This window comes from Arvicanthis niloticus, chromosome 21 (assembly GCF_011762505.2).
Source record: "Arvicanthis niloticus isolate mArvNil1 chromosome 21, mArvNil1.pat.X, whole genome shotgun sequence".
Lineage (NCBI taxonomy): Eukaryota > Metazoa > Chordata > Mammalia > Rodentia > Muridae > Arvicanthis > Arvicanthis niloticus.
Window position 1 is genome coordinate 17,062,997 of NC_047678.1, and position 16,480 is coordinate 17,079,476.

A 16,480-nucleotide genomic window follows, 5' to 3' on the forward strand; every position below is an offset into this window, starting at 1 on the left:
CCTAGAGTGCACTCCACCAAGTGACATACCAGTCAGTCAGTAAACTCAGAATGTTCCAGGTCCATGGCTGCCACATACTCATGGCCTTTAGTCTTTCCCACACAGCACATGGTATATCATGCTCGGCCTCTCCTGGAACATGATCAGGCTTGGTTCACATTCTGTTGATCCCAGCTGCTGATAACCAAAAATACCTCATGCTGGGCCAGATGCAGGGTGCCAGCAAAGCCTATTCTTTGGTAGAGTCAGTGACCCGTAGTTATTAGTCAGAGCCTGGCTCTCATCCTTTCTTTGATGAACATTCCTGCTGAGAGATAGACTGAGGAGCAATGAAGGTCCCTCAGAATCTGGATACAGCTTTGAACTGATAGCCACTGTTTGACCTTTTTCCTCCTGGATCGTCAACTAGGAGAAACCCTAAGATAGCAGTTGCAAAAGCAAATGGAAGAAAAAACTCAGCACTGGGGGCTGGGCATTTCAAAATGCTAGAATAAGTTATTATCAGTCAATGTTTGATTTTTATACTTAAGGTTGCATAAAAGTTTCTTGAGTAAAAGGCTTCATGAGTGAGAGTTTATGAAGCTCTGAGGTAGAGCACTAGACAAGGATGGGCCTGCATTTTGAAGTTAAGGATAAAGCTAGTCCCAAATTTCCATGATTCATTCATCCTGGAGCTGACAACTTCTTCCAAAGCTGTTAGGTGGCTGTGACACAGACTATCACATAGCTCGACTATGCCTGTGTCTTTTCTTCCTAGTTGTTTTCCCTACTGAGGGTATATCAGGTTAAGTACCACTGTCTCCTTCAAAAGGTGACTACAGAAGAACACCCACAAAAAGACAATTATTGCATCTAAATATGTATTCTCTTCAGTTTTATTTTTACTATGGAAGGAGGTTAAGTGAAGAAGGAATCTTAGTGTATAATAAAATTTGTTAAGTATGCAAAGAAGGAAACAGTTATAAACTCACCTTTCTTCTGGATTGACATCCCCAGTTTCCAATCATCTGAATGGTTTTTGAGATGAGAGTTAATGTCCTAACTGTCTGTGTATCCTAAAAAATGTAAGAACAACCAAAATTCTTGTTAATTTTTCAAGAAGTAGAGTTTATATAAAAAGCAGAATAGAGTGAATGGGCTATTCTATGGCTCTAAAATAATGGCTAAAAATGTTGATTCAAACAAAAATAGTTAAGATGCAGCTAAACCTAGGACAGCTTCTATAACTTGGGTTAGGAGACAATGAAAGAAGCTGGTGGTGTAGGTCTATGATGTCAATTCCTTGGGAGCCTCAGACACAAAGACTGCAAACTCAGGTCTGTTAAAGCTACAGAAAAAATCCAGTCCAGGCAACTTACTGAGATCGCCTTGTCTCAGTATAAAAAGTAAAAAGAGGGCTGGGGGGCAGCTCAGTGGCGGGGTGCTTGCCTAGAATGCATGAAGCCTTAAATTCCATTCTCAGCACCATTAAAAAAAAAAGACAGAGATTAAAGACTTAATGACTTGTTCCCTTTGAAAGACATAATGTAACCAACTGTATCTAATGGCTTTGTGTAGTCTAAAGACTGGGTCACACTACACATTTTATTTACTTTTGGAATATCAGAGATAATCTACTTTTTTCTACCTTAGTGGTGTTTCCAACTTTCTGTGCTCAGTCTACTTCTAAGCATATTCAAATAACACATAAGACTTCTGCAATCAACTGTTTCCACCAAGGGGGTGGAGGGAGAATACAAATTCAGACCAGGAGATGAAGTCACCACTCATATAGGCTCTTCCCAGAAGGTAACTGCTTGAGTCTGTTATCCACGTTATCTTGTCTGTTTACTTTACAGTAGTGTAAGTTACATTAAAGTACATGTAAATAAAACGGACAGAACACAGTTCTCTCATGAGTCTTATTGATCTACATTTCTACATAACCAACTATCCTACTACAGTAAGCAATATTATCAAAAGACATATCCAGGAAAATATAGTTAATTCTGTTTTAGTTTTCAGTATCTCACATTGAAAACAGTGGGGAAGAAATGTCCAAGAAATGAAGAAATCTGGAGAAGAAATATCTGATATATGATCATTATATCTGGCAAAAGTTATAAATTATGGTTATCTAAAAATGATTTCAGGTGGAGCCTCCAGGACTCCATCCTATCTGTAAGAAGACCCTACTACAGTTTTACCTGTGAAGGAAGAGGCGTTCTTTAAAAGTTCTGGTAACATTAAGTTTGATTTGAATTTCACAAGACTTCTCCATTTAAATTTGATTTGTTTGTTTTCTTGATTTTTTTGAGAAAAGTTTTTTTGGTGTAGCCCTGGCTGTCCTGGAACTCTTTCTGTAGACTAGGCTGTCTCTTAACCCAGAGATCTGCCTGCCTTTGCCTCCTGACTGCTGAAATTAAAGGTGTGTGCCACCACTGCTTGGCTTAAACTTGGTTTTAAAATTCAGTGTTTTAGGTTATTTTTTCCTTGAACTAGCAAAAGGGAACAGAACTCATTTTATTCAGTTTCAGGCCACCACAGACTGGCTTAGAGCCATCTAACTGTGGCTACTGTTGTACAGCCCTGCCATTCGGCTGCTCTGAATCCTTGCTGCTATCCACTTGCAAACTGTAATAACTTCCCTTTACTGTATCCTAGGGCCCTCATCCCCTGGCCTCCAGTGCACACCTCAGCAAACACTATGTAACAGTTATTAAAGTCAACCGAAATATTAAACTTTCCTTTTTTCTTACACTGACTCATGGAATTGGTGCCATTTGACTGTCTTTGGTTTACAAAAAGCCCAATGTCCCAGGTTTGCTCTTTGAAAAGCTCACACCTTTATAATCTCATACCTTTCCTTAGGTCCTCGAGGTTCTGACCTGGAGGCAGCAAAGCCCTCTTTTCATTTGCTCACCTCTTCCCCTGTATTTAAACCACGAATCTGTTTCGCCATTAAAAAAAGACTCACTTGATGAGCTCCTTCTCTCAACTATCATTTTTATGAATTAAACTGAGCATCTGACTCTCTTAGAAACTTCCATGTGCTCTGGATACATATGCTTTGGAAAAGGTCCCGCTGTGTTCCAGAGATGCTGGCAGTCTGAGTGCAGAGATGTGTTATACACAGATGTTACTAATCAGAATGTAACACAGCATGACACAGAGTGCACAGGTGATTACAGGTATATACAACAGACAGAAAACAAACTAATGGGTTAAAGAAGTCTCCACTGGGAGGGCCTTCAAAGGGATTATCAAGGAAAGAATGAGGAATATAGTAAGAATTGTCTAGTTATGTTCCTTTATGAAAATTTCGACAGTAGTTTACCAAATCAATGTTCACATAACCTATACTAAAATAAAACCCACAACCATTACCAAGGAGACTCAAGTGAAGGTCTGCTCGTTTCTTTCTTACAGTACTAGGGACTGCATGCAGGCCTCACAGATGCTTGGTAAAACACCTCAACACTGAGCTTGAGTCCTGAGCTTGAGTCCATTTCATTATTTAGATTTTTAAATTTTATTTTTTAAAGATTTATTTCTATGTGCATATGTGTATTTATGTGTAGGCATGTGCACACAGAGGTGCAGGTGCTCAGAGTTCAGAAGCAGGGTTAGGGCCTCTAGAATGGGTGTTACTGGTGGTTGTGAGCTGCCTGGCATGGGTGCTGGGAACTGCGTTTGGGTTCTTTGAAAGAGCAATATGCCTTCTTAACTGCTGAGACATCAATCCAGCTCCTCTTTTTTTTTTTTTTTTTTTAAAGATTTAATGTGAGTACTGTTGCTGTTCTCAGACATACCATAAGAGAGCATCGGATCCCATTGCAGATGGTTGTGAGCCACCATGTGGTTGCTGGGAATTGAACTCAGGACCTCTGGAAGAGCAGTTATTGCTTTTAACCACTGAGCCATCTCTCCAGTCTGTGCCTCCATTTTTAAAAAAAACTAATGTTTTCAAAAACGGTTTTTACACATGTATAATGTACACTTCTCTCCTTGACTCTGTCTGTTAGCAAGCATGCTCAGATCTGGAGTCCTTGCTGTGACTATTTAGCTACCTGTTCTTTACTTTTTCTCGTCTATTCTAAAACATCTTCTATAATTAGTTTCTTAAAATCAAAAGAATTTCTAAATGTAAAATTCAGTAGCATTTGCTCAACTCTGCTCCCGTAACTTTCAGTACCTGATGACATCATCTCAGTCTCTGAGAGTACTGTGTATTTTCAGCTTGTACAGTAGTGCTCACTCATACTTTTTACTTCAGACTAATCATGTGCTAGCTTTAAATTGATGCAATAGTTCTAGCTTAATAGAAAGCAGCTATGCTCATCCCTACAGCACCAATGCCAAACAGTGTTATGTTTTCTCTATTCCCACTACTTCAACATTTCTTTAAAATGAATGAATGAAGGGATATGATTAAAAACCTGATGGAGATGCCGAGGTGGTGGAGATGGGGGCAAACAACAACAAAAAGTGACCATAAGAAATGATGGAAAGACTAGAATAATAAAGTTGAGTGAAAAGTAACCTAAAAGTGTTTGTGGTTAGAGGGATTTTATTCAAATTCCATCTAGGAATTCCAAGTCTGAATACAAGGCAGAGTCACAACTTCAGAGGTGGGAGTTCTGTTTATGTACACAATGTTGCTGGCAAGCTCTCATTGTCCCAGGTCATTACAGCTTTAGTCAACACAGCCACAGAAGGAGTCTCCATGAACAAAAGGATACAGGCTACACAGAACATCTACCTTCTGCCATTGCAGCATGGCTCTCAGCTAAAACTGTGAGGCTATCCAGAGGAGAAGTGGCCATTCAGAACCCAGTTTTGCTGCAAAGTCTTCCCTACACTGCATTACTTGATAACCATTAGGACATTAAAGTAGGGAATGTCAAGTGAGACTGTATGTGACTCCAGTACTGAGCACTAAGACAGTGGTAAGACTTAACACCAGTCTGCTCATAGACTGTGGAGACTGAATTAGTTTCATTTGAATCCAGTACAAATTGTGTAGGATCCAATCGTAACGCCTTAGTTATGTGAGCCTAGAGAAATTATTGCATGATGATTTCCTTACCTGCACATGGGGCTAATAAAATAATTTACTCCTACAGTGACTAGGAAGACCTAAGTGAGTTAAACACAGAAAGTGATTAAAGCAAAGCTTAGAACAAAGTAATCACTAAATGTTTCTTATTATTCTGTTATACAAATCAGCAGCTAAAAGCATCACGAGTGTATATAAAATATTTAGAACAGAGAAAGACTGAAGAGTGACTAAAATATGCTGTATGAAAAAGGACCAGAAATAGGTTAAAAGAAAAAAGAAACCTCAAAATATTAAGAGATATATATTCAAAGCAGATTTGGATTTAGGTAACTAATAGAACCTCATTTTAAATCTCATATTTTGATATAATTTAGGTGAACAGAAAGCAAAAGTATGAAGATACCAAGTAAGTTAGGTTCCTTTATACTTTTGAAATAAACTTCTTTTTTCCTTCAAATTTCTGAGATTTTAAACTACTGCCATGATTAAGCCACCATAGACGGGCGGCAGTGGGCAGGCCTGTACTCCTGTACTCTGGAGGCTGAGGCAGGAAGGTTGTGAGTTAGGGTCCCTCTGGGCTATATAATAAGATTCTGCCTCAAAGTATAAAAATAAAAAATAAACTGCTGTAATAAACCAGGAAAGGGTCTGTTAACAACCAGCCCAAGCTATGCCTACCACCCAAGCAATCCACAGAGTACCAATGGTGGTACTCCAAACCACCATCTGGAGTATTTCTGTAAGAATGTTTCTAGAGATGATTAAACCATGATCTAATCAGTATAACTAAGAACCCGTAGCCCTTGTGTAACAGCAGACAAGAGCCCTGATGCACATTCCCCTCTGCTCACCAGCAGACTTCAACTTATCAGCATTCTATCAATTGTGAAATGTCTTAGCACAGCAAGATGAAAGTGGCACATTCTTTCTTCATTTTACTAAAAATAAATAAAAATGGAATAAAGCTTTGAGAGGAGCAAACACTTACTGGATAATGAGGTCGCAAATGAAAAGCATGAGGTGAGAGGATCGCTACAGTAAAGAAACGAAGAAACACAAAGCTGCTCACTGCAGAGTACTGAGCATGAGGGTTATCTGCAGGGATAAAATGGGGAAATGTCATGCAAAAACACTAATTAAAAACCAAAGATGATAAAGCAAAAAAAAAAATCATATAAACTATGTAGAAAAGGAAAATAACTTGTAAAGTAAAACCTGAGTTGTGAAATGATACTGACTGTGGCTAAACTAAGAGAAAAATGCTGCAACTGAAAATAACAAATGGAAAGCAAAGTTGCTGTTTTTAAAGAAACATTTTTAATTTGAAAAATAACTTGTTGATATAAAAGATTCTTAAAATTAAAAAATAGTAATATTAAAGCACTATCTAGCACTAGCTAGTGGCAACATTGAATACCAAAAAATAGCTTTCCGTTTTGTGTTTTTGTTTCAAATTCACCTTAAAAATCTTCATGGTGTCTAAGGCTGTATTATGGTTAGTCTTGATTATCCGTTCATTAGATGAAAAATGCCTACGAGACTAGCAAACCACCCTCTGGAGTATTTCTGTAAGAACGTTTCTAGAGATGATAGACCATGATCACTGTTTACTACACCGATGGGTTCCAGCTGCAATGGACTGCTGTATGAGGGGTGGGGCTGTGGAAGGTGGAGGCTTCCTAGAGCAAGCAGAGTACTTTGGGTATGTCTTTAAAGGGCGTGTTTTGGTCCTGCTTCATCCCTCCCTTTTGCTCTCTGCCTCTTCATGGCCGTGAGACAAGCAGCCTCCTTGGCTACAAGATGCCATCACAGTATTCTGCCTTGCCTCAGGTCTGACTAAGCAATGGACCCTGTGGGTGCTGGACTGAACTATGAACCTACAATTATCTTTTATGTTGTTTCTCTCACATACTTGCCACAAAAAGAAAAACCAACAACTTAAAGACTAAAAGCAATTAGGTAGAGACATTACTTTTAAAGCTACCAATATTTCACATGAACTAAAGGCTACTTGTAGCACTGATCACTCCTTGTCAGGGTTTGTTTCAGACTGGAGTCAACAACTAACCCAACAACCAGATGTTGGAGAAGTGGGTGGTGAGGGAAAGAATCTCTGGATTTGGCTTGGGGTTTAGCTCTTTCAAATCACTCAGTAGGGTACACTGCCAAGCTGTCCACCGTTATGACTTCTTGCCCTGCCAGCAGGGTAGTAGGACTCCGGGTAGTAAGAACAACTGAGACCTCAGTTTCACTAGCTACTCAATGGGTAATGGCTTTGCTAATGGTAAAGTTAGGAGTAAAAGATAAAACAGACTAGCAAGCAGGCAACGTGGTTATGACCTAGGTCACTATTTGAAGACAGAATCTAATTGCCACTTCATCTTTATGTAAGCAAAAGTCTCTGCTTTCTCTATTGGTTATGAAGATTAGATGTTTAATCTCTTTATTTAATTAGCCAAGAGATCAAAACCCAAATTCATGTAGAAGTTAGTATTGGGTAAGTTAAATAGAGGGACAGATAAATGCAAACATAATTACAAAATCTCTTTGGATGGCTAAGAAAGTTAATTTACAGTTTTATGCAGACAGATGAACCTGATTATTTCTAAGTAGCTGCCTTGTTTGTACCTCCCTCTGTTATGGGGAGATCTGCAATGCTTTGGCAAATTTATTTATGTAACAAAAATGAACTAAAATGTGAGTATCCCCAGAACTAACATTATGAAGTAGATTTCTTAACTTTATAAAGCCTTTCCAAGTAAAATCTTAATATAGCTAATTTTGCAAAACGGAAGCACGATGATTCCTAAAAACCCTTCGTATGGTGAGGCAAGTATTTGTAAAGCCACAGACTGTTTCTGAAAAGGCATCTCAGCACAGACATCTTAGTATTCCCAAGCTGTCAAATCTACTCAATTGTATGAGACTAATGAGTACTACTGTTTGAAAATCTGCAGCTGGAAAAAACAGCTGGAACACAAAGGTGTCCTGTTTAGTCCACACTCTGTTAACTATGACACATAAACATTTACTTACATTTACATTTACATTTACATATTATAGAAAAATTTACAGATGCAAACTTTTCCTTCTTAAAACTAATGATTTTGATTTGCTCTTTATATAGTTGCCATTATATTGAAATAAAGTGAAATGCATGTTTTGAGATTACAGAGAAAAAAAATCATTAAGTCTCACAAAGAAGCTAGCACCATTCTGAAAAACTTAGAAGATTGTCCCTATGCACAAATATTTCATACAAGCCAAATAAACATCATGGAGAAAAAAATAAAAAAAGAAAATGCGATTAAATACAACAAGGCACTTACTAGGAAATCTCTTAGCAGCCGTCTGTCTCAGAGAATAAAAAGCATCGCACATCACAGTGGGGCAGCTCACACTTGATCCTACAATCGTATTGAATACTTTGTCCACATAGTAGTACAGATTCTCCTGCGGGTTTTAACAAAGTAAACACTAAGATTTTGATTGTTACACATCTTCAATATCTTCATGAAATCAAGTACTGGGTATGAGATTTATTAGAAGATGACTAGTCTCCTGAAGTGCTGCTTCTAGTCCCAACTCAGTTAAAAGGCCAATCAACACTCTGGCTTAATTTATTAAGTTAAACTCAGACTTTCTAGACAAGTGAATGAATATATGAGTAATTTCCACAAACAAGACAATAAAAAGGGAACCAGGGATAAACTCACGACAGGCAGCATTATAGTACACAGTGACAGCTATACACTGCAGTGAAAACTTGTGACCAACACAACTATAGATTTCTCAGAGGCAACTTAGTCTAATGAGTCTAACCTGAAAGGAATAGTCAAAATGGAGACTGAGACTAGCTGCAGTTTAAATCCACTATTATTACAGGCTATTTCCAATACTGTGGGTTGCTCACTAGAACTAAATGATAAGACGGAACTGCCGAAGACAGCATGTACTCTAGTCTAGAAACATTCTCCTTGCTAGTTAGATTTCATGGTGTCAGATGGCATATGCAGGCTGCTGAGGGAGAACTGTTATTAAGAATTTGCTCAGCTGCGACTCTGTATTCTGCGCTACTGACCTGCCAGGCAACGGGCACTATTGTTTTGGAGATAAAACAAGCAGTTTCTGATATGGATATGATGCCTGCTTCACAGGAGAGAATCTCACCTACCCCAGTCAAAAACCCACAGCTGGGATTAAGAGTAGCGGTGTAGGCAGTGGTGGCACACGCCTTTAATCCTAGCACTTGGGAGGCAGAGGCAAGTGGATTTCTGAGTTCGAGGCCAGCCTGGTCTACAGAGTGAGTTCCAGGACGGCCAGGGCTATACAGAGAAACCCTGTCTGGAAAAACAAAACAAACAAAACAAACAAACAAACAAAAAGAGTAGCAGTGTAGTGGGGAGGCTCCTGCTCTGATCTGCTAAATGGATATGCCTATCAAATTGCCCACAGATTAGTGAGGCTGTTGGCTTTGCTCAGAGAAGCTTCTTTTTGCAGTGGGTGGCAGCCCCTGCAGAAGCTCACAGTGCTGGGAATAAGGGACTGTTGAATGCTTAGCTCTAAACGGGCCTTCCTCAAGGTTCAGGAATATCACTGAAGAGTGTGCAGAAGAATCTAGGAGGAAACTGAGTGACTGCCCCCTAGCAGTTTTTTAACCACCACATGGCCACTGCACTCTTGAATTCTAAGTAGCTATGATCACCAGAGTAAGACCTATAGAAAATTGGGTCCACAACAGTTTCTCACAGAGTGGGGAAGGACTTATAAGTTCCTACCTGTCCTTGAGAATTGACAGGCAACCAGGGGTTGTTGGGAGAGGGAGAAACACTTTTTGTGGTGTAACTATTGGTAAGTTATCTAAGCTATTATAATTAACCCCTCGATTTTTGTCCCTAAGTAAACTTACAAGAATCTACGAGTGTGCACATGCATGTGCCATGATGGTGTAGAAAAGCAGAAGGGTCAATAATTAAAAACAAATACATAGGAAAAGGAATAAAAAGGCAGGTGGCTAGAGAGAAGCACTGAGGTTCCTAGCACCCAGGTCAGGCAGCTCATCTTTGTCTGCAATTCCAGCTCAAAGGAGTTCAAAGGCTCTGTCTGGATCCACTGGTGCCTGTTCTTTCACATGCACATAGTCACAATTATAAAATACAAGAGAGCTGGGCAGTGGTGGCACACACCTTTAATCCCAGCATTCGGGAAGCAGAGGCAGGTGGATCTTTGTGAGTTCAAGGCCATCCTGATCTATACAGAGAGTTCTAGGATAGCCAGAGCTAGACAGAGAAACCCTGTCTTGAAAAACAAACAAGGAAGGAAGAAAGAAAAATCACAGGAGAGGACGAGTTGGGAAGAGGAAAGAATTCAGTAGGAAGGGGACAAAAAAAGATAAAAGGGGTTAACATGACCAAAACACCTGTATAAAATCATGTATGAAAATCATGATGTAATCTGTAATTAACATATGCTAACAAAAGATTAGCTTCCAGAGAACCACAGTTCAGTTCCCAGCACCCACATGTGCCTGTAACTCCAGCTCCTGAAGATTCAATGTTCTCTTGAGGCCTCTGCTGGCACCTGTATTCATGTGCATATATCCATACACATACCTCCAAACACATAGATATAATCTAAAAGTTTAAATTAAAAATTTTAAGAATAAAAATAAGCTAAAATCAGTACTATGAAATGCCCTGGAAAGTAAAGACTAATGTAAAGAATAAATAGCACTGTTTCCAGACACGTGGCATTATTAAAGTTTAAGAGTACATGTTGGAGGGTAGAGATGGCTAAGAGGTTAAGAGCATTTATGTGCTTGCAGAGGACCTGGGTTTGACTTTAGCACCCACATGATGGTTTACAACCACCTCTAACTCTATTCCCAGATGATCCAATGTCCTCTTCTGACTTCCACAGGTACCAGGCACACACATAGCACACTGACATACATGCAGGCAAAATACACAGAAAATAAAATAAACCATTTATGGAGACATGTATAATATTAAGATCAAAAATTAATGTGGTTATAACCTACACTATGTAATCATACCTTATTACTCTCTACATTATCACCCTCTTTCAACTTAACAGGATCGATTTCACAGGATTTCGAGGATTCACATATCTGGAATATACAAGTATTTTTCAGTTACTCTTCTTTCCTAGGTGATTTAACAACATGAAAAGAATTCTTCTGATATAAAAAGTAAATCTAACAAAGTTTAAAGCTCCCACCTGAAGATAATTAATACAGTATAGACAATTTTCCAAAGAACTGTATAAAAATCCTAGTAAAATAAAACTATACCAAACAATAATGTAGATCAATGTGCCTTGTGAGTAAGAATCCACAGAGAGCAAAGTAACTTCCTTGTAAAGTGTCTACACCTATCCCTCCAGTAGCCCACGAGTGGACAGAGCCTTCTAATCGACACATTACTTCTTGAAAGAGACGCTCTACAGCAGCGGCTCCCAGCCTCCTAACGTGGGGACCCAGTAATACAGCTCCTCAGGCTGTGCTGACCCCCAAGCATAAGGTTATTCTCGCTGTTACTTCATAACTGTAATTTTGCTATTGTTATGAATCATGATGTAAATTTCTGACATGCAGACAGCCTCAGATGACTCCCATGAAAGGAGTTTTGAGAGCACAGTTGAGAGCAGCTACTCTATTGGTCACAGACTTTGGTGACCAGGTATCTGCTGTACCTCATCTAGAACGGGCTTCAATGTGACTTTCAGGTAGTGCCCTCCCACTATCTTCATCATCTCAGTCAGACACTGGGTAGCCAGGGAGTTTCCTCTAAATATTGCGTTGGCATCTCTGAAATAGAAATAGAAAGAGACAACAAAAGCCATTGATAGCAAAAAGAAGAAAAGTTTTCAAACAGTAACAATTTGACTTTGATCATATACACAATTTTAGTACTTTTTACTAACAGGAATGTTTGCTGCCATTAGAATTTTTAAACCTATCAAAACCACTTTATGAAAATTCTAAAAAGTCATTTAAAAAAGGAAACTATGTTTATAAATTTGAAAAAATGTAGTGCAGGTATGTGTGCATAAAACAATGGTGCTGTCTTGCTACAATGGGAATGGAAAGGCACTGACTGCTCTTTGTAGTGTCCTGCGTGTGCCCGCATGTGCAGTGTCCTTTGTGTGCTTACACGTGTAGCGTCCTGCGTGTGCCCACATGTGCAGTGTCCTGTGTGTGTCCACACGTGTAGCGTCCTGCATGTGCCCACATGTGCAGTGTCCTGCGTGTGCCCACATGTGCAGTGTCCTGTGTGTGCCTACACATGCACCGTATTGAGCTGTTGCTGTGGCGTGTGAATCGCTGCACCCAGAAGCAATGATCAGTAATAGTAACAAAGGAACCACACCACTGAACTAACTACACACATTCCTGCACTACCTGGGTCTCACAGTTGGATTCTGTTTGGCAACTCTAAGAACTATCTTTTGTTACTGACTAAGCAGTTCTTTTTAACCTAGTGTATAGTAAACTTGGTTAATACAAAGAACTGAGACTATTAAAACAATCTGGCAAATTGAAGTTTAAACATTTACTGAAATACAGTTCTTACTGAGTATCCTTCAAGTCCAGTTCAGCCACCGCAGTGATAAAGGGAACAAGCTTATTGTGATGCAGCAACAGTCGTACAAGGGGCAAAACAGCATCCTTCTGATCTTGACATATTTCACCCAAAATATAAGCAGCTGAGGCGGATACTGGCTAGGATAAAGAAGACAAAAAACAGGCACAGAATCAAGGAAACATGGTTACATGCTTAATCAGTAACTTGTGGATGTAATCTAAACACACTCATTAATTATAATGGATATATAAAATAGTACTTAGTTTTCTAAATTATAATCAGAGATAAAATTTGAAGCACACATCAGTATTCAGGTTCAGAGAAATCAAATACACAGCACTTTGTAAGAGCCGACACTATGAAATCTGTTCTTATCATTTACAGAATCAGTTTAGCCATATAAGATTTCTAAAGTACCTGAACATCTGGTGATTTTAGCAGCAAGGTTTTCAACGGTCCATAGTACTCTGATGGAAGCACATAGTCTTCTGTATAACACAGAGTTAATAGAAGAGATCCCAGGTCATCAGTTTTAGATGACTTGTTTCCATTGTCTCTTGGTTGTAGCAAGTACCTAAAGTAAAAGTACAGCTGACTCCGTGTGATGGTAGCGAGTTAACAAGCAAGTGGGGTAAGTAAACAGGCAAGCTACTGAAGAACAAACCACAGGTTGGCCTGCAGCTCAGTGGGTGAAATGTGTTCTCAGCACATTCAGTCTTCAGCATGAAATAAGTGCAAGCGCAGAGCGTGTCCTTACTGGAGAGGATGGGACCTGAATGAAGGCAGTTTGATTCTAGAGGGTAAGTTGTTAACCACTATCAAGACTCAGCACATATCTACAGTCTTCTACTATATTGTTAAGTAAAGATACAAGCATAGTATAGCTAGATCTGTGGTTGTGTGTGCACTTGGGGAAGCTAAAGCAGGAGGATTATGACTCCTAGGCCACATAGAATTGCTCCTAATTCCAGCAAAACAACAAATGAAAATATACGTATGCATTTGCCTATGAATACAGAAAATATTCCCAGAAACTAGAGAACAGTGGCTGGCTCAGAGACAGGACTAGATGAGTAGCACTGGAGAAGGAGGCAGGATTCTTTTTTACATCTTTTTACCTAGGAATGGTGTAATTCCTACTTTGCTAACATCTGATCTAATTATCACCCCCCCTCAAATCAATGCTAAGGAGGTAAACCTCTCAGAAAAGAAGAGGGGCTGGCAAGATGGTTCAGTGGGTAAAAGAAAGCACTTGCTGGCTGTCAGAACACAGTCCCAGAGTGGAGTTGTGCAAGGGCAATTCTGAGTGATTGTGAGAAAATGTCAAGAGTCTTGTAATCTCAGTTTCTTCAAAAACACAGACTTGTTCTTGGAATGTGTTTTCATTCTCCTCCCAGGTGTAGCAGATAAGAGTGAATTTGAGCACTTTGATTATCCATTACACTGGCTATTGTTATTTGTTTATATGCCTCTATGGAAAAGCATGGTTTTGGCACATGCAGCTTGTCCTTGTGACTGATTGTACACTTAACTCATGTGACTCTTTTTAACCCTCAGAGTCTTAACTGTCTGATGCTCTGAGTGCAGCTGGCTACTGCATGTGACTTTAGTCCATTTCATTCTCCCAGGTTCCACCACCACTGAGAACCAACTCGAGGTAAACAGAGATACCTTTACTTCAATACCCAGAAATCAAGTGGTGGAAAACAGAGAACAATTCCTACATGAATTCATATGCTGCACACACAAGGGACATAGATAAAAGTAAATACGTGTAACAAAACAAGTTTTAGAAGGCAAGGGGAAAGTGGCTTGAGTCATCATATTATAATCTGCAAATAAAATTAAGTAGGAAGTAGGGCTGGAGAGACGACTCAGCAGTGATGAATACCTGCTGCTTTTGTAGAGGACCCACATGTTGGCTCACAACTGTCTGTAACTCAGTGGGAGGGCATCTGAAACTGCCTGATAACCTCCACAAGCACCAGGCATACATGTGGTGCACAGACATAACTGCAGCAAAACACTCATATACATAATTTAAAATAGAAATCTTAAAAAAGCCGGGCAGTGGTGGCGCACGCCTTTAATCCCAGCACTTGGGAGGCAGAGGCAGGCGGATTTCTGAGTTCGAGGCCAGCCTGGTCTACAGAGTGAGTTCCAGGACAGCCAGGGCTACACAGAGAAACCCTGTCTCGAAAAAAGAAAGAAATAATTATGCCTGACTGGAAATGAGTTTTGTGCAGTTACTTTTACCACCACTAGAGGGTGCTACAGCTCTAGACGTGATAAAGGAGACCAAGATCTCAAATTAAAATGGCATTAACAGTTTTATATTTCCACACAATGTACATTTATATATATAGCTTAGCAGATTCTTCTCTTCTATGTTACATAAAATTTAACATTTATGCTCCTAACAGGCTACTTTAAATTAAAAATTTCATATTATTGGGGCCAAGAGATGTGGTTCAGACTCTTGTCTCAGAAACCAAAACAATGAAAAAAGGAAAAAAACCAAAACAACAAAAATCCAACCCCTAAACATTCAACACCAACTCGTCTTCTAGGCAGCTGAGTTCTATAGAATGGTTCTTATGGTTAACATTCCGGTGTGTACAGACCACACTATTTAAGTCCATTTACTCATCAATGACATTTTGCTACTAAAGGGTGAAACCCTCTCACTTGTGGTAAGCCATCTGGAACTGGGGGTCATTTTATCATGTGAAGTAAGGTGAAGAAAGACAAGGCCACAAGTTCTTACTCATTTCTGAAAACTAGAGTTGATTCACATAAAACTAAGGAGAATATAGGTTGCCAGAGGCAGGAGTGGAGAAGTTGAGAGACATGTATCATTATTAGAATGGCTCTAAGTGCAGCTGTGGGAGCAGCAGCTCACCTGTTTATAATCCAACAGGTTAACTATGGTCTGTAACAACTGATGTTACATTTCAGCATAGTGAAATCCAGGATCCCAATACACGAAAATGGTATTTGAGAAATAGAAATGCTGACTACACTGATTTGATCATTACACAGTATATACATGTGGCACTATTATACTTAGTAAGCAAACACAAGTATTACATTTCATTTTAAAAAGTGATCTTTAAAGGGAAGTGACCGAGTTAGAGAGAGGACCCGAGCTTGGGTTCCCAGAACCTATGTAAAAGCTGGGTTTAGGGGTGTGCACATCTGTAATCCTTGCACTGGGCAGTTAAAGACGGGTAGAGTCCCTGGAGCTCACTGTCCAGCCAGCCTAGCTAATCAGTGAAATCCTGGTTCAGAAGTCCTCGCTCCAAAAACTGATGAACACAACCAGTGTCAAGCTCTATTCTCTATACCTACAAGTTCACACACCAACGTGAACAAGCACCAGGCACCAACACCTGAGAAAGCATGTTCCTACATACTCAGTGGAAATACTAATCTAGGAAGAAACATAGGCCAAGACACATGAAGAGACAGAAAACACTAGTTTTTAGGGCTATAGCAGACAAAAAGTTTCACACTGAAATAAGTATGAATTTAGTGGCAAAACATTAAGGCTACTAACATCAAGTCAGTATCAGTATTAGAGCCATAAAAAGGCCAAATGACATTATAGTCAGTACTGAGCCCCAGAGCTCCTCAACAGCCAATCAGTTCAATGCCAACGCCCTACACTCAGAAAGTACGGCAAGGTTATCTGCATTTTTAAGTGTGTGATGATGGAAAATCACCCCCAACACACACACTGCTGTGTCTTCTCAGTAAGTCCTTTGCTTTCCACCCACAGTTCTTATGACCAAAAGCATCTAAACTGCAGATGATGACATGTGATCAAACA

At 39.5% G+C, this 16,480-nt stretch overlaps 1 protein-coding gene across 2 annotated transcripts in view; it reads right to left on the bottom strand.

Moving 5' to 3' along the window:
* Rasa2 (RAS p21 protein activator 2) overlaps positions 1–16,480 on the bottom strand; it is an 88,846-nt gene that overhangs the window by 16,820 nt on the left and 55,546 nt on the right. For both annotated transcript variants that reach the window (XM_034484055.2, XM_076917718.1), the window contains exons 10-16: positions 13,066–13,222; positions 12,637–12,785; positions 11,756–11,870; positions 11,097–11,171; positions 8,371–8,494; positions 6,030–6,136; positions 972–1,055 (exon numbers count right to left, since the gene is read on the bottom strand). In XM_034484055.2, the coding sequence (XP_034339946.1) occupies positions 972–1,055; positions 6,030–6,136; positions 8,371–8,494; positions 11,097–11,171; positions 11,756–11,870; positions 12,637–12,785; positions 13,066–13,222 (811 nt within the window). The remainder of the gene's footprint in view (positions 1–971; positions 1,056–6,029; positions 6,137–8,370; positions 8,495–11,096; positions 11,172–11,755; positions 11,871–12,636; positions 12,786–13,065; positions 13,223–16,480) is intronic.